Genomic DNA, 18519 nt, shown 5'->3' on the forward strand with positions numbered 1-18519 from the left:
TGGTAGCTGTTGCAGAGGTTTGCTGTACAGTAAGGGTTTGATCCTGACAAATACTGAGCTCTCAAGCCTGATCCAGTGAAGCACTTATGTATGTGTTTAGCTTACACATTGAGACTACTTGTATACTTCCAGTTAAACACTTGCTTAAGTACTTCACTGGATCGGGTCAGAGTGACCAGTCCCTTGCAAAAATGAACCCAGGAGGAATGGCTTTCATACAAGTAAGGCCTTGTGAATACAGAAGAAGATAGGGAAATTATTAATAACAATCTTTCCTTTATATATATTACCATTCAAGGATGTCAATGTGATTTATAAACATTAATTAAGACTCAAAATACCATTGTGATGTAAGTGGCTATCCCCATTTTACAGGCAGAGAAAGTGAGGCACAGAAGGTTAAGTGATTTACCCAAAGGTGATGACACAGGAAGGCTGTTTTGATTCCTGTGTTTTCAGAGCATCCTTTTATCTGTGGAATCATGCCATCTCTGGCAGGGAAGGGAAGGGAAGTAATATTCCCTAGAATGAATATGTTTTATGGAACACTGCAATTCCCATGTGATCACAAAAACTATCCTGGGAATTGGAAGATGCTTTACAGAATTACTTGACATTGTATATTTAGAACTCTGAGGTTGGCTAAAAAACCCACAGCATCTAAAACCAAATATAACTTCTCCCAGAGACGTTTACATTACAGCCTCTGCTTGGGAAGAAACAGAAAGAGTGAAATGAAGTGCCCTACTTTACTAGAAATTGTTTTTAAAAAATCAAATATTTTATAATGATATATTTATGCTGAGCCATTGTTTACATTTTCTACATGTGTGTTTAGACTTATTTTTCATTACTGGATACACTTGTGAAGCTGTAATTGATTATTTGGGTTCAATTATTCAGTGTTAACTTTGAGTGGGAGCTGTGGTTTATTCACCTCTTTCGCTCTATTTTCTCACTTAATTCCCAAGCCCGCAATGTACAATACTTGGGTGAACTGGACCCACTTGACTTTGCTGAGACTCCTCATAGGCGCAGTAGCCTACCTACACATTATGCATTGCAGGTTTGCGACTTAGGACCCTATTCTGCAAAATACTGACCTCTGGGTGTCATGTTTATGGTCTTAAGTCGTAGCTTTGACTATCTATGTTAGGTACCCATATGGCCCCCATCACGGTACAGTAGTTCCTGTGCACAGTGTTTAATGTCTTTATCCTCACAATACCTCTGCAACATAAGGAAGTGCTTATTATTCCCATTTCACAGATGGGGAACTGAGTCACAGAGAGGCTGAGGGATTTACCTGAGATCACACAGGGAATCTGTGGTAGAGCAGGGATGTGAGATCAGGACTCCACTGGACCACCCTGCCTCTCAATGACTACAGTGATACAATTCACAGCATTAAATTTAGGGCCTGATCCTGCCCTCATTGAAATCAATGAGTGCTTTGCTATCAATTTCAGTGGGCACAGTGTCAGACCCATATTAAATAATTATTTCTAGCACTTATATAGTTCTTTTCATTAGCTATGATGAAGCAGAGCAAAATAAGTTAAATCAAATTAAGTAGAGTAGCTGAGAAAATTCTGAAAAGAATCGCAGCATCCCATTTAATCATTTTGTGTCTTTCTCTCATACTAAAAGCGCATGTGCAGATCACCACTGGATTAAACAGCCCTGTTTACTGGCCAAATCTTAGCACTGTAGTGTGGCCTCACGGACAGCAAGGGTTTGAATTCAGTGTTTCTCATATCAGTGTAGTACTGTTTGTTATTTGGTTGAATGAAAAAAAGTGGATTTATTCTATCCTTAATTTCAAATGATTATTATTATTATCAATTATTATTTATTATTGATTTTACAATAAAGCGTAAAAAGGAATGAAATTGAGTAGAGCTGGCTGACAGATTTTCAAATTTTATAATTCTGAGGTTTCAAAATTTGGGAAAGTTTTGAAAAAATACCACTTTTTATACTTTTCAACCAACGATAGAGATGTCCATAGAAAATTAAAGTTAAAATTGGTAGTTAAAGCTTAGTCATTTTGGCAGCCAAACCATAAGTGAGATGTCGCTCTGATGCTGTAATGTAATAGTTACATCTGCTCATGGGTTTTCATTTAGAAGTAACATGTAGCAGCGTATGCTAATCAACATATGTACCTTCTCTGGTTCTGTAACTTGTATTTTTTCTTTTCTGGATGTTCTTTTCTAGTTTTGACCTAGAAGAGGAGATTCACACTTTATGTTAAGGATTCATTTATAGATACTCAATACGTTATTACTTAGTTAATCATTTGTTAGTGATTATTATAGAGTCCAACAGGTGAATAGGTTGCTTATTACCATGGCTTATAATGATATAGAATACCTTGTACTGACGTGTTTTTCACCTTCTATCGCACATACTATTACAACATGCTTATGACATCTGTCATTGATAGGCTCTTTTAAAAGAATTTATGAATAGAACTTTAATATAAAGTGTGACATATCTCTAATCTTTTGCCTCTCCTTAGCCCTCCAAGCTTTTCCTTTCTACAATACAGAATGTAACCAACATGCCCTAGATACTCTCCATTTTTGCTGATGACATTCACTCTCAGCAGTTGATTCTCTCTGCCCACCTTCAATCAATGCAATTAGATCAGGGCTCTAAACATTTTTTTATTTAAAAAGGGGGGAGGTCAGGGTGGGGAGTAATTGCAGAGATGTATATTGTTCTTCTATAATACACTTATTGTGGTGAGCAGAATCTTATATCAATAAAAGACAAAAAAAATTCCGCTTTCTTTACAACACTACTGAGGATTATGGTAGCACATAGTTATTTAAATGAAAGAGAAAATAACAGAATGTGTGGCATTTACGTAGTTTCATGACTAGGTAACAATATCTTTTCATATAGGACTCTAATGAACTTCACAAAAGTAGAATTATCTCCCTCTGACAAATGAGGAAACTGAGGTAAAGATTGTTCCTTCCCTCCGGTCAGATGGTAGGTCTGGGAATAGAACCCAGTCCCCTGATGCCTATCCCCATATTGAATTCATTCAACCTCAGTTGGCAGGAGAAATATCTTTGTGTGAACATAAAAAATATCTATTATTTGTAAGTAGAGAACTTCTGACAATATAGAAAAGGGAAATGTTTAAAAATCCAATTCCACTGAAATTATTTTACATTATCATGGAAAAATCTTGGGCATCAGCATCTCAGATGGTATGGAAAATCGAGCAGAAACATCTGTAGTTGGCCTTTCATTCTATGTATGTCAATCAGTTTTTGTTGGGCTTGATTCTGCTGACATCCAATGACAGTTTTGCCCTTGACTAATAGGCTCTGACCCTTTAGTTACTTTTAGCGTGCAAATGGTAGTATAATAATTAAAGTCTCCAGTGGATTAATTGCTTGTCTGCATATGCCTATCGATACAGCTATAAATGCATTTCTAGTAAACAATATGGGACATCAGACATAGAAGTTGTTGGATTTAATGCATAGCCAGAATTAATGACTGCAGCAAATGTAACCTCTTTCAGTGATACATTCTTCTCAGAGCTAAAATTCCTTAGGAAAAAGGCTGCCTTTCCCCACCCTCTACCCTCCCAGAATCAAAACTTTTGCCATTTATAACGTAGGCTCATTCCAGTCTGTTATCTAAATCTTTTTCTTTAGAGTTTTGCCTCCCCACCTTTTAAACACTTCTGCATTAAAACACTTCTGCATTAAAACAACATTTTTTTCTGCTTTGCAAAAATGTGTATTCAATATTACATAGTTGGAGGGTTTTTTTGTTTTCTTCCCTGGAGAGGTGAAAATCCAGGGGGGATTCAAGTATTCACTTGATAGGCTCACATAGTCTTAATCAGCCTGTAATGGAGCTAATGGCTGTTTGTCATCCTTGGAGATATAAATTTCCTGGTGGTGTCTACTGCAGTCAGTGCATGAAGTATGCTCTGACTACCAGCAAGGTCTAATAATCAGGAGAAGGGCAGTGAGCTTCATTAGAGAGAAAAAGAGCAGCACCGGCTGCTTTTCTATAAAACTCTCCTTCTTGAGTGCTGGAGGGTGCAGAAAAAATGGATAACGCTGGTAAGTGAAAGAAAACGGATCTTAATTCTTAGCTGCTCTGAGGGTTCATTTGTATCCTGTCTCATTTGCTGCAGGCTGTTTGCTATTCTGCTGTTTGCTATTCTGCTATTAAAAATGTTATGTTTATTAAACTGAATTTCTATTGTGTAAAATGTGACATGCTCATTTAACTCTTTAATAGTCTGCTGAAGTTTGGGGTTTTTCGAAATGTGAATATAAACTGTAATTGAAAATTCATCTTTTAGGGACTTCAGTATTATTTCAGAATCTGTCTGCAGGAAGTGTGGACTTTGATCTCTTTATACCACATTAGAGGAGGGAAAAATGCATACAGTTAACTAGAAAAATATCTGACAGATGGCAAAAGGTCTGTATACGTAATTAACAGAGCAAACTGAAATAGCATTAACATTCATACTCATTTCATGTATTTATTAATTTAAAATGGCTTTTCTTTTATGTAAAAACACTTTAATCAATTAGAAGATAAAACATTGTATATATTTGCACTTTTTTCTGTTTCCTTTGATGTTTCATCTTTAGAGCATTCATTGTAATGCCAAATAATGCATCTCCAGGTTTCTAAGGAGGTAAACCCAATAATAGCTTTACTTATTCTGAGAAACAGAGTATTTGCATTTCACTTTTTGATGGTTATATTGATCAGTGCAAAAAGACAACTCTTTGTGATGAACATTTCACATATTGCTTTAACTGTAGTGCAACTTGCACATGTCTGTTGCTCACTGTTTTATTGTACCAGCAAAAAATAAAGTAAGGAACAGAATTATCATTGTCATTGCACCTGGCTTAAATCATTTTGGTGTGCTCAGGATTTAAAAACATGACTCACTATTTACTGTGTGTATACAGACTTTTATACAGTACAATTGAAAGAAGATACTGCAAGACAATACTACTGTATTTTATTTTTATAATGAGTGTACTTTTGTTTGTGCCTTTAAACTGTAGTGGCCAAATTCATCTCTCATGTACCTTGATTGAGTTTGTGGATAAGCAGATTAGAAAAACTTGCTTTGATTTCTGTGAAATCCTGTTCTTAAGATAAACAAAAAGTACTAGCAGAGATTAAAGTGTTAGTACTACCGTCAATGTATGGTCCATTACAGTACCAGTGAATTCCTAAACTGATGTGGTGCAAGTTTAACATTAGTTTTTATTAAATAAGCTAGATGAGAGATTTGGGGGAACTGTTTGCACTCACCACGGTGGCTGTCTTTTTAAGTATACTCAATAGATCTGGAATAAAAGACAATGACATATGCTTGATATTCCATGACTAGGCAGAGTTTTCCAGTCAGGTGAGAGGATCCCCTTATTGCAGTATAGAATGCCTGTTGGAGAGAGATACTACAAACTGCTAATTTCTCCTGGTTTTAAACTCTCCACCACCACCAATTAATATTATTGAAATCCTGACTGAGCTATCACTTTAATCCATCTGTGAGAGCCTTTTCTCGAATGAGTTGTACTTATTTTAAAGGCCATTTGGGGGAGAGGAGAAAGGCTAATATCTGAAAACCATAGAAACAATTTTTCCTGTATTGTTTCCTTTTTGCCTTAGGAAGGTTTCAAGTTCTGATTCCTCATTGCTTTGCAATCAGCAGCATTTTAGAATTAAAAATAAATAGGACATTGCTCTCTGCATAACTTTAACCAGCCAGTATCAGTATGTCCCATAGTGCTGATATGATCATCAGTCCTCACAAATGTGAATGGTAATCTCTCTTTCAGAAATGTAGACTGACAGATAAACTGTATGATTGTACCGTTGAATGGTGACTTAAGAATTAGATAAAAAGATCAAATAGAATATTCTGAAGAGCCTCATGGTAATGGGTAAGGCCTTAATTCTGCTTTCTTTGCAGTCAGTAGCAAAATTCTCATTGACTTCAGTTGTGCAGAACTGAGCCTTAAATGAGCTTCAGTTACACTTGTAAACTAGGGACCTTTTCCAGGAATATGTGTCTGCTTGGACATGTAAATGTATAACAGCTTTCAAAGGAGCTAAAGGAGAGCTGTGCACTAAATGCCTATTGTCTTTTGATTGGATTTGGGCGTCCTTTTGCAAATTCACTTCAGCCTATGTCTCAGAATTCATATTTAACTTCAGGGTATAACTGCTGACACAACTGTAGAGTCTAAAATATCTGTAAGGTCTAAAATAACTGTAAACCAGAATGCCTAATTAACTTGTACTATGGTAGTTTTTCATTTTATATATAAACAAGATAATGACAGAGACACATTGGGTACCTGCCTGAATATTTCCTGAGTCGATGCTATTTCTAGCATTATAGAATTATAGGGTCTTATGCACAGCTGCTGGTTTTAACCATTGACTGCTGGAAATACCAATTTGGTTATCAATGTCAGTGAATCAGGCCTTTGTTATCAAATTCATCCTTCTGCCAAATAGACTTTCAGAGTCAGACTACGGATAATTGTTAGGCAGAACTCCAACTACTCCTCTGCATAACAGATATAAGCTCTGTAATTTATCAGTCAAACAGTGCGCCAACACCAGAATACTTTGCTAGGCAAATGTGATTTTGAATATGGCCACTGTTGTCTTTGGGTCAGCAGTATGCACTTTTTGCAGTTTCAGTCCATCCTGTGTTGTAAGATTTAAGAAACAATGCTCTTGTGAAAAGTGTCCATCTTTCAGTTTCATGTTAGATCTTACATTCTTGCTCTCTCCGTTAGTGAGACAGCTCTGCATAATTGTTGTCTCCTGTATTCTTTTAAAAGCCTTTCCTGGAATAACAATAAAATATTCATTAAATAGTGTATGGAGTGTCAGGGTAGTTCCAGCAATGTTTGGCACCTGTTTTGGTAATAGTTGTTATATCTGTAGTTATAGCTGGAGGCATTCATTGGTGTTTTCTTTTGAATTATAGCTACCAGTGTATATGTTTGAAAAGGCTATATAATAGCTATCTCTCTTCTCCCTTCCCACATCCAATCCTACAGCATGTAAACTGTACAGTCATCATGGTGCCTGTGTTGCTTGCTTGGTGGCTGGGGTCAGGAATGGTGGCAATAAAGCATATTTTAAAGAAATAAAAAGATGGAAGACACAGAGAAAAAACTGATAGAAGACTAATGGGGAGATTATAAAAACAGCAGGAACGTTGTGATAGCAGGAGGAGAGAGGCTGAGGAAACACAGCAGTTCTTAGACTTTCTTTAAAAATATGTGAGACCAGCCTTATCCCTTCCCCCGCAGGTGTCAAATGGTTATATTATTCCTGGGTAGGAAGCCTACAGCAAAGCAGACAGGTAGCATTCAAGCAATATTCTCACTTGTATTGGACCACTGGCTGCCACTTTAGCCAGAAATGTTGGAAGATCTTGAGGTATTTATATTGGGATGAGTGACTGCATAGTCCCACTCTGGGGGTAGCTCCGGGAGAGGGCCATACCTTGCTTTAAATTGTCTCTTTTAAAGGAAATGCAAGACATGTACAGTGAATGCCATATCATTTTTGAGGACTGTCTAACTGAACATTAGGTTCAGTATTTCACTAGCAGTAAACATTTTTAAGTTCTTATAGAATAGTGATCTTTAATGACTATTTAGGTGGGTGGGATAGCTCAGTGGTTTGAGTATTAGCCTGCTAAACCCAGGGTTGTGAGTTCAGTCCTTGAGGGGGCCATTTAGGGATCTGGGGCAAACTCAGTAGTTGGTCCTGCTAGTGAAGGCAGGGGACTGGACTTGATGACCTTTCAAGGTCCCTTCCAGTTCTATGAGATAGGTATATCTCCATATATTATTTATAGAAACCCTGAAATAGTGTTGCGGACTTGGTTTAAAGCATTAATTTTAATTTGTTTTTCCAATATACCCCTACTGTAAAGAGGAAGGCTGAGAATAGAGTAGAAATTTGCCAAACATAATTCATTTTGCTTTTGATGCATTTGTTAATTTATTTTCCACAAAGTCAATACAAAGCGTATAACTGGGGCCAAACCCTGACCTGGCCAAGATTTGGCCCCTAAACTGATACTTTATCATTTTTAAGTGTAATATTAACTGAATGTCTCAAACTCAAGCAACATTTCTACATTAAATATAGGATGTTATATATTAACATAAAAGTATCCATTTTCTTTAAGATTTTAGGAAGATATGTATTCAGGTGGTTAAAGCAATGGAACTCAGATTCTGTGCCTGAATTTGCCACCAGCTCCCTGTTTGACCCTGGGTGCAAGTGCCTTTTTTCACTCATTCTATGGCTCAGTTTACCAATTTGTAAGATTACTTGCCTGTCATACAGGCGTTGAGATTCTTGGATATTCAAGGGTTTATCCTGGTTAATATCCTGTCTGTGCTTCACACTGGAACCCCAGAATCATGAAATGAAGGACTGGAAAGGACCTTGGTAGGTTGTTATAAAACCAACAGGATCTTATTAAGAGGGATAAGGCAAAGATGCCACATTTATTGTAAATATAATAATAAAGCAAAAGATAAAAGTAAACAACGTTGTTTGACTACTAATTCCTATTACTACTTATTCCTTATACACACATATATATATTCATTCACACAATCATTTATTCAAGTTCTGTATAGGTGTTATAGTTACCAGCCTAGAAGTTGCTCATGCCAAGTTACTGGCCAGGTATCTTGGTCATGAGGATGGAGCCGGGTCTGTGTCAGATGCATCTGATGCTCTTGGAGGCTGGCAGCAGAACCTTAGACTCAAAGTCCTCAGTCTTTAGAGTCCATTTTTATAGGAATTAATTCCTATGTTAGTTTATGGGAACTGTTTTATCCTGCTGTTGCTGACTGAATCAGCAGATGGCATATTCCTGGTGGCTTCACACTGTCCAAAGTTTGTGTTTCTCATCCTTCCAGGTGTTGGGGTGGATCCCAGTTTATCCTCCGGGGGTTTTCTGGTTGTCCACTTGACACATTCTTTGGCCGATGGATACTCCCTTTCTAGGCTGGCACCTCCCTAACCATTCATGTACATCAAGCATTCATTAACATACATTCCGTATCTTAACCATATTTTAATTTACTGTTTCCACCACTTTTGGGGTGTGTGCCTAGGAGCCATTGCTGTTACAATAAAGTGAAAGTCACTTAATGGCTTATAGTGTTTGTTTACATTGTATCAATTACAGCTAACATAGTGTTTACTTCAAGAAAAAAGTCAATTAACTTGTTTATAAGTGTAAGCAGAGTCAGGATGAGCTGTACCCTGACATCTGGTGGTGAAGTATGGGAACTGTGGAAAGAATGTCTGGAATGCGAAATCTCAAATATTTGCATAGGCACGCCTACCCCATTCCAGACTGCCGAGCTGTGGGACTGCTTTGTGACAGAAATGACTCAACATCAGTTGGGTGGTACTTGCTAGACAAGGGACATGGGTTCCAAAACCCTTGAATTGAGAGAGGTTTTGGGGAAGGGTATTTGTGCCTGGTGTGTGCAAGGCTCCTTGTGAGCTAGAAGCACCAGTTGCACCCTCTTCTCTCTCCACTGTGGAATGATCAGAGTTGATTTTTTTATTCCCATTAAAAAGACTCTAGATACAGGTTGCTGGAGGCTGAAGCTCACTTTGGCTAATGGTGCATCTGGCACTGGTTTCCCTACTATGGTGCTGAAGATCCACTAAAGAGCTGAAATCACAAAGAGCTGATTTATCGTGACTGGCCGCATAGATGCGGCTGCGTACTAGTGGGAGCCGAAGCTTAGGATCGGTGAACAAGAGCAGCTTGCGACGTGAAGTGAGCAGTAATGCATGGTGGATGGCCGTGGATGCGAACAGCATGGACAGATGTAGAAGGTGATTGTAACCAGCTGGCAGAGCTGGAGTAAAATCTAAATTAGAGGGCTTGTTGGGCACCCAAGAGTCTCACGCGAGCCCGAGCAGTTATGCAGGACAACTGGAGGCAGCTCAGACACGAGCAGGCTGGTGGAGCGGAGCAGTGTGTGAGGAACAGGCAGATGCATTGCCACGAACGTAAGTCAGAGTGGAGAGCGGCCTGGTAAAGGCAGCAGCAGTGTCGTGGAGTAAGGCGGAAGCAGAACCCAATGGAGAGGCAGGGCAGGTTGGCCCTGGACCACGTAAGGTGCCCCTTTCACCCAAGGCTGGGGGGAGGACCTCTACAGATGACCTTTGTAATTCTGGGGTGGCATTGACCAAGAGAACTTTTGCGGTTGTTGGACTTTGAGGTGAATTGGACTTACGACCCTAAGGGAAAAGGACATTGCCCAAATGTACTTGGGGGGGGGTGGTTAATGGTTTTGCGTTATAGACTGTGTTGTGGTGTTTCTCCGAATGGATGCTCTGCGAATTGATTCCTTCCTTTATTAAAAGAGTTTCGCTAATACACTGCAGTAGACCTCCGGTGCTTGTGAGCAGGAGGAAGTATTTGCCCCTCCTGAGGCGCCCCAGAGGGAGGTATGTAAGTGGTCCCAGGTCACTGGGTGGGGCTCGAGCCGGTTATGCATGGTGTTATTGAAACGGAACCCCTGGATACTGAACCTGGCCCTTGTTGCTGCCAACTCAGAGGGGCAGAAGGGTTACATAAGTTTTACATAGTAATTGAGTATCTTTCACAGGACAGATACAATCAATGGTTTCTGCAGATAGCAACTTACAAGTTTTAACAGAAGAACTAAAAGATTTTTGTACTTGGTGAAACTGGGAGGGGGGTCACTGTTACTTGGGGGAATCGCTGTTAGTACCCTCTTTAATATCCCTACAAGGTCATCTAGTCCAGTTCCCAGCACTGAGGCAGGACTAAATGTTATCTAGACCATCCCTGACAGGTGTACGTCCAACCTGCTCTTAAAAACCTCCAATGACAGAGATTCCATTACCTTCCTTGGTAATTTGTTCCTGAACTACCCTTATGGTTAGAAAGTTTTTCCTAATGTTTAGCCTAAATTTCCCCTCTTACAATTTAAGCCTGTTACTTCTTGTCCTGTTCTCAGTGGTTAAGGAGAACAATTTAACGCCCTCCTCTTTATAACAACATTTTCCATACTTGAAGATAGTTTTCCTGTATCCCCTCACTCTTCTCTTCTCCAGGCTTACCAAACCCAATTTTTCAGCCTTTCCTCACAGGTCATGTTTTCTAGACCTTTAGTAATTCTGTTGCTCTCTTCTGGACTTTCTCCAGTTTGTCCACCTCTTTCCTGAAGTGTGGTGCCCAGAACTAAACACAGTACTCTAGCTAAGGCCTTATCAGTGCTGAGTAGAGTGGAAAAATTACTTCTCATGTCTTGCTTACAACACTCCTGCTAATACATCCCAAAGTGAAGGGGTTTTTTTTTTCAACAATATTATATTGTTGATTCATATTTAGTTTCTAATCCACTACAAGCCCCAGATCGCTTTTTGCAGTACTCCTTCCTAGGCAGTCATTTCCTGTTTTGTATTTGTGCAATTGGTTATTCCATCCCAAGTATAGAACTTCACATTTATCCTAATTGAATTTCATCCTGTTTATTTCAGACTATTTCTCCAGTTTGTCAGAATCATTTTGATTTCTAATCCTGTCCTCCAAAGTGCTGCAATTCCTCCCAGCTTGGTATGGTCTGCAAATTTTATACGTGCACTCTGAACCCAGGACAGATCCCTATGGGACCCCACATGATATGGCCTTCCAGCTTGACTGAACCATTGATAAATAACTCTTTCAGTACAGTTTTCCAACCAGTTGTATTTCTCTAGTTTGTTTGAGAAGGTCATGTGAGACAGTATCAAACGCCTTACGAAAGTTGAGATTTTCATAGAATGCATGGTTGTGGAGTGGAATGACTAGCTTTCATGTTGTAACAAAAGCCATTGTCTCAGTTGAAATTCTGTGACACCTCTAATGTCCAGCAACAAAATCAGTGTTACATCCTGCTGGCAACTCATTTTCTCTCTGATATGGCCAGATGACTTCTGTGTGTCTTACATTTTTCAGCAGTGTGGAGATGTTCTCTGAATGACCTTAGGTTCCTCCTTTTTTGCTGACTTTAGCCTCTGCCTATATATAATGGGGCTATGATGATGCCACATTAGCTCTATTGAGTTCATATCCAGTTACCTGTAGATCAAAAAAGAGATTGTAAGTAGACAGCAAATTGCAAAGCAGTGATCAGCATTCTTATATTCTCATTTTAACTTGTACCAAAATTCATCATTAGGAGCTGTTTGCACTCATGGTTCTCCGTGAAAGCAGCTCCCATCGTTGGGTCACTGTCTGCAAGAAAGTTAAATCTCTCATTTATTGTATTTTGATTAGAATAATACTTGCTGTTTATATAGCCCTTTACCTAGAAACTGGAACAGAATGTACATGACACCATCACACTGGAAAAACATCTGGGAGGATTAAACTTCATCAGGAATGGTACCACTTCTTCCAGCATTCTGCTTTAGAACAAAAGGGATTCTTGGTCCATGTCACCTGAAATGATAGTACAGTAGTTGCACAGATGCAAAACAAGTACTATAAGATTTAATGGGCAGTATATAAAGCCATGCTGCATCTTCCAAAATAACCATGGGGCCATTCTCCATTGTTGAAATGGTTCCCAGACAGGTAACTTTGTGGCTTCAGGTGCTAAATACAGGCGTTCCAGAAACACATATTGCCATGGTAATCCACTTCCACTGTTTCTTCATCCATGAAGATGACATTATGCAATCTCTCATTACTGTCCATCCTTTTTTCCTTGCTTCTATCTCTAATCAAAGGGTAGAATATGTTAAGAGAGGACAGTTGCTCAGTCTGCTCGTATGTAAAGTAATGCTCTGCACTAAATTGATACGAGGGGAAATATAATTTTAACCTAATACCACTTGCTTCTTTGCTGTACTCTATTCATAGTTCTTTGGTTGATGGTCACTTTGAATTATCACTGTGCAATCATGTTTTAAATACATTTATCCCTTCTTTCCTGTTGCCTTGTTAATCACCTTCTGCTTAGTGTCACAAGACTAATAAAAGGTGAAACTCTGGTTTCATTAAAGTCATTGGATGTTTTGACATCGATTTCACTGGGGCTAAGATTTCATCCAAAAGCTTGGAGGGAAACCGGTGATGTGACTTGCCTGAAGTCACCCAGCAAGTCGGGGCAGACCTGATCTCTCCTGGGACTCAGTCCAGTGTCTTGACCATTCTGCCTCTTTACGAAACCTTCCTGAAGCAGATTACAACAATGTCTCCAGTGACCAGGCCAAGAGAACTTGATTCTTATCCCAACAACCAGCTCAGTTATCTGTGGGAGGTGTGTCCCTTCCTGCTAAAGCTACCTAAAGTCGAGACTGAGTTGTCAGGTAACCTTGGTCATGCTGAGGTTCAATGATCTAAACCTGCTCCTTCCCTTGATTGGTTCTAATGGACGGTGAGAAAAATGCACCTGAAAGCAGCTCGTTCTACTCCACATCCATGCATTCTAGGAAAGAGCTATTGGCTCATGGCAGGGAGGCTGCAGCATTGTGTTGATATGAGCCCACAGTATTGTATCTCAAGCTACAGCCCTAGTACCTGCAGCACAGTATCGAGAGCTACAGGAACCATCAGCTCTGGCTAATACAAAGAGGTGGCATGTTGTAAATGGTGACCTAAAAAAGGCTCTCATTTCATTTTCTGACAAGAAACTTATAGACATGCTAAGATGACATATGATCGCCACAAGGGTACTGAAGCCATGCTTTAAAAACCAGATGGAAATATGCAGTGTCCCAAGATAGCCGGTGACGGTAACTGCTTGGTTGTTCTGTTTTCTGTGTAATGATCACAACTTCCCTTTCGTGTTGTGTTTGGTTTTATGTATGGGAATAGCAAAAAAAGTAAACCCTCTACATTTATTGTTCCCTTTAAATTTCTAGCAACCACTGAATTCAAAGCACAGCACTTTAGGCACAGGGCAAAGGAGACTATACTAAAAGTAGCATCAGCCCAAAATCTTCCTCCAAGAAAACTGTATCATACTCTGCGGCATTCCAAGGCAGGAAATTATGGAGGCAGGAAGTTAGCCACAGAGGAAGAAACAAAATCATGTGACCAAAGAGCAGGTAGCTGATAGTGAGACTCCAACATACAGTTGTTTTTGTCATTGTTCATTGTCTAGCTGTGAATCTTTTAGGAAAGTTTGATGATCATGGTGTTACTTGCCCGGGCTTGCTGTGGGGTGTAAAAGCGGATAGTCTGGATTGTTTGGGGTTTTACACAAGAATTTCTTGGTTTGTTAATGGGTTTGTTCTTTTTAACTATACTTGCATATATAGCTTTTTAAGAGACTTTTTCTTAAAATGTAATTGGAGTTACATCCAGTTACCTGTAGATCAAAAAAGAGATTGTAAGTAGACAGCAAACATAAAATAGTATAGGGATGCCGGAATGTTCTCTTGACCCACCATCCTAGAACATTGCATAGAACTGCTGAGTCACTTCTGCTGACTTGGGGCAGGTGTGACTTGGTAACTTACCAGAACATAAGAAACGAGCATGAGAAGGAACTAGGGACAAAGAAAGAGAGGTTCAGCAGAAAAACTTTAAAATTGCCAGGCTTGGAGAGAATGCTTAGGCTGAGGTTCATAATCTTTTAAATTCTCTGAGTGCCCAGTAAAGCCAAACCCTAGGAAGGTGGTAAGTTTGAAGTTATATGGAGTATATAGACAATACTTTGGGTAGTATGAGAATGCCATCAGGTCACTCGAAGCACAAGGGTTAGATAATGGATAACCGTCTCTAGTTAAAACTGGCAGGTTCTACAGTAGCACCACCATCACATGCCAGATGTCTTCTACAGATGCTGGTGGATGGAATCTACCATTGGTAGAAACCAGCACAAAGCTGCCCTCTCCAAGAACCTTGTGGGGGTGGCACTAGTAGAGTGAGGATCTTCTCACAGGAAGACTACAAAAATTTGAAAGCCAAAATGAATTATTTTATGCATAGCAGCCCCTCCATGGGAAGTCTGGGCTGCCAAGGAATGTTTGGTCCAAGCAAGGTAAGTTTGTTGTGGCCTTGATGGAATCTGATTAACAAAAGATAAAGGCCAGCATGAATGCTTTTGTCTACTTGTCTATAAGAGGGAGTTGAACTGTGCTACATATTTTTTTGCCTGATACCAACACACCTGTAACTTCTCCACTTATTTCCTGATTTACTATGCAGTAAAATATCTTTAAATTCATGTCTTTGTGTAGCAATATCCACAGGTCATATTCTGCCATCATAAAAGGGAGGTGGATATAGTTTATGAAAGAATATCTTTTTAAGATTTGGTCCAGAAAGTTTGAGAACCCTTGCACAGTGCAACTTAGATTCGAACATGGCAGCAGCTAGTACTTCCACAGTTAAAGTCACAATCTGGATTTGTTCTAGCTCAAACCTACCACTTACTCACAGGCACCATGTAACTTCCTCACCGGGATTTGATTCAGAAGGTGTTTGGATATAAATTCTTGTGTGGAAACCAGCTTTGAGATTTGAAGAAATGAAAATATTTGATTATGTCAAGCCTGAGGAATGCTGATGTTGCTCCAGCATTGGCCTTTACTCATTTAGAGCGCAATTCAGAAAAACAATTGCATACTTAAGGTTAGTCATGTGCTTAAATGTTTTGCTGAATCAGCTCCTTAACTTCAATTGAAAAATTTGCTAATGCATAAAGGCTGTGTGAATGCTATTTAGTATGTAATATAAACTTTGTGTAATATTTATTTGCTTTTGTCTGTCTTGGCTTTGTATGTAGTTGGCTTTGCTGTATACTCTTCCTTTTTCTCCTGCCTCTTTTCTTTGTTTCAATTTTTAAATATTAAAATAAGTGACATGATGCACTAGCCTGTCTAATTTCAAGTGAAATTTGGCAAACAGATGTGGTGTGGTTTAATTGCTTTTTGCATTTTAAAAAGAAATGTATATGATAGAGCTATTGGGCTTTGATAAATATGACAGCTCACATAATTTGTTATTCAATGGATTTTTCCATGCAATATTAAGATCTATAATAGTCATTCTTAATACTTCCATATTTACAATAAATCATAATTCTAATGGAGCTATTCTGCTTTGTCAAGCATTACATGATCAGCAAAGCTTTCATGAAGGAAGTTTAAAAAAACTGTTTAACATTAATGCTGTGACGCAAACTGTCAAAAGCCAAGCAATTTAAAATTAGGGCCAGTGTGCTGTCCTTAAACTGAGACATTGTAAAATAACTAGAGCAGTATCATACAGTAAGGATGGTAAGTAAACTTCAAATTCCCTGGTTTTGTCACAGTCATAATGCTGTGTACATCATCGTATAGGATTTTTGTACTGGATAAATATATTCTTTACCAGCAAATCTTGATGTTTAGTATGGTGCCTTCAGGTAGATAAAACATGTTGTCTGGTTTTCTGGTGTGGCTAGATGGCTTCAAATGTGTAACTACAACAGTAATGCCGTACATGGGAACAAGAATGGTTTTGTAGTGGAAGCACAAGACTGGGAATCAGGAGATGTGGATTCTAATACTGTCTCTGCTATAGACTTTCTAGGTGACTTTAAGAAAGTCACTTGGAGCCCAATTGTGCAAGGTGCTGGTGCCTCTTCCAAACTGCTGAGCTCCTTTCCCTGAATGAGTGGGAGCTGACGGCACTCAGCATCTCAAAGAGACACTTGGTACCCTTGGTACCATACAGGATTAGAACCTTCATGTCTCTGTTTTTGAGGAACTTTTGACCAGCTATAAAAGCTATATATGTAAGTTTTAAATTAAGCAGAGGTGTATGGATCTGTTTTTGCTGATGCATTTTAAAAATGCACACAAGCAATAAATAACTCTGGACATATATAATTAACTTGTAAGGTGCATTGGTATGAAAGATGCTATATAACTATCACCTAATAATTTTAGGAAGTTGCCCACCAATAAATATTGCTTTCTTTTTTGAATGCACACAGGAAGGAAAAACAGATCAACGTGCAATTGCATCATCTTAAAACTGATTGCACACTGCAGTTTCTGAAGAATACTGAAATGAGTTTTCTGACTGTCTGCCCAGGAGACTTGTTTATTTTTTTAAGGTGCTTCCAAAATAGGTGGGTGGGAGAAGCTCAACAGGGAAATAACATAGGGGATAGAAGCAAACGTAGCATTGTATGCCATCCAGTGAAAAGGAGGGTTCGGATAATAAATTAGGAATTAATAGTAGAAAAGCTAATGTTCACATTAAATCTGAAGAGTTATCTGTGCTATTATTACACTTAACAGGAAATAGCTTGAGGAATTGTACAACCTAATTAAAAGCTAGGGTAACCAGACAGACAGCAAATGTGAAAAATTGGGACAGGGAGTAGGGGGTAATAGGAGCCTATATAAGAAAAAGACCCAAAAATCAGGACTGTCCCTATAAAATCAGGACATCTGGTCACCCTAATTTAAAACACCCAAAGTGGTATGGATACCAAAAAATGCCCCTCTAACTGACTGCTGAAAAGGAATTAAAATATTCATTATCCATTGGGGTTATTGGGAGTTTTCCAAATACAACACAGGCTCTCCCTTTGGGGGTGGAAGTGATGCAGTACTACCGGATAAGGGGGTAGCTGGACGTAGATGCGGGGCATAGGTGTAGTTTGACTTTTATATTTGCAGGGTGAGTTCCAGTCAGTCTGATCAGGCTGGGCATGGTAGGGAAGAGAATTCCACGCCTGCCTGAGGCTTGCAGTTTGGGGAGGGCAGTGCCTTCCAGTGCCCCCCCCCCGACACCTATGGAGCAGGGTGCACATTAGGAATGCACAGTGGATTGCTGGAGTAATGATGGAGCTGGAAGACATGCTCCTATGTGTATCCTCTCCCCAAGAAGGGTTAGGTAAGTGCCATGGTGGCTACTTAAGCCACTGAGCTGAAAGAGCCTCTGTGGAGAGATACCACAGCCTAGGAAGAGGATTGCTGCTACTCATCTGTTTCCACAATTTGTCCCACCCATCCAGTTATTTGGATCCAGGTATGGGTTCAGAACTTGCCCCAGAGAAAGCATTGTCCAAAAATATAGCAATCCTGATTTACTGCACAGTTTGGGTATACTGTGTTTACTATAAAAGGAAAACTGAAATTAGATAACATATCAGGCCCTGCTCAAGCAGTGTAAAAGTGCCTTAAGATGGGTGTAAATTTAAAGCACCTATCACAGTGATGTAAAAACGACTTAGCATAACTGAGAATAGGGCTCACTGATAGTTTCAGATAATTGAGTGAGGCAGGGCAACAATTGACAAGCCCTGGATTTTACCTACCTCAAAAACACAGACCTTTCTGATCTTCCCTCCCCCCAAGTTTTTTTTCTTCCCATTTCAGTGGACATTAAATTACAATTATACATATGAGTTCCCCTACAAAACCAACCACTTCTCTTTATATTATTCACATGCGGATACATGGAGGTCT

The 18519-nt window shown here is 39.2% G+C and overlaps 1 protein-coding gene across 4 annotated transcripts in view; it reads left to right on the top strand.

Moving 5' to 3' along the window:
• PHACTR2 (phosphatase and actin regulator 2) overlaps nucleotides 1–18519 on the top strand; it is a 209135-nt gene that overhangs the window by 44841 nt on the left and 145775 nt on the right. Inside the window, exon 1 of one of the 4 annotated variants that reach the window (XM_075064012.1) lies at nucleotides 3975–4100. The exons of the other annotated variants lie outside the window; for them this stretch is intronic. Coding sequence (XP_074920113.1) covers nucleotides 4088–4100 — 13 coding nt within the window. The 5' untranslated portion in view covers nucleotides 3975–4087. Of the gene's footprint in view, nucleotides 1–3974; nucleotides 4101–18519 lie in introns of those variants that run through there. 4 annotated transcript variants of the gene reach the window in all.

The sequence above is a fragment of the Chelonoidis abingdonii genome, chromosome 3, assembly GCF_003597395.2.
Source record: "Chelonoidis abingdonii isolate Lonesome George chromosome 3, CheloAbing_2.0, whole genome shotgun sequence".
Taxonomy (NCBI): domain Eukaryota; kingdom Metazoa; phylum Chordata; order Testudines; family Testudinidae; genus Chelonoidis; species Chelonoidis abingdonii.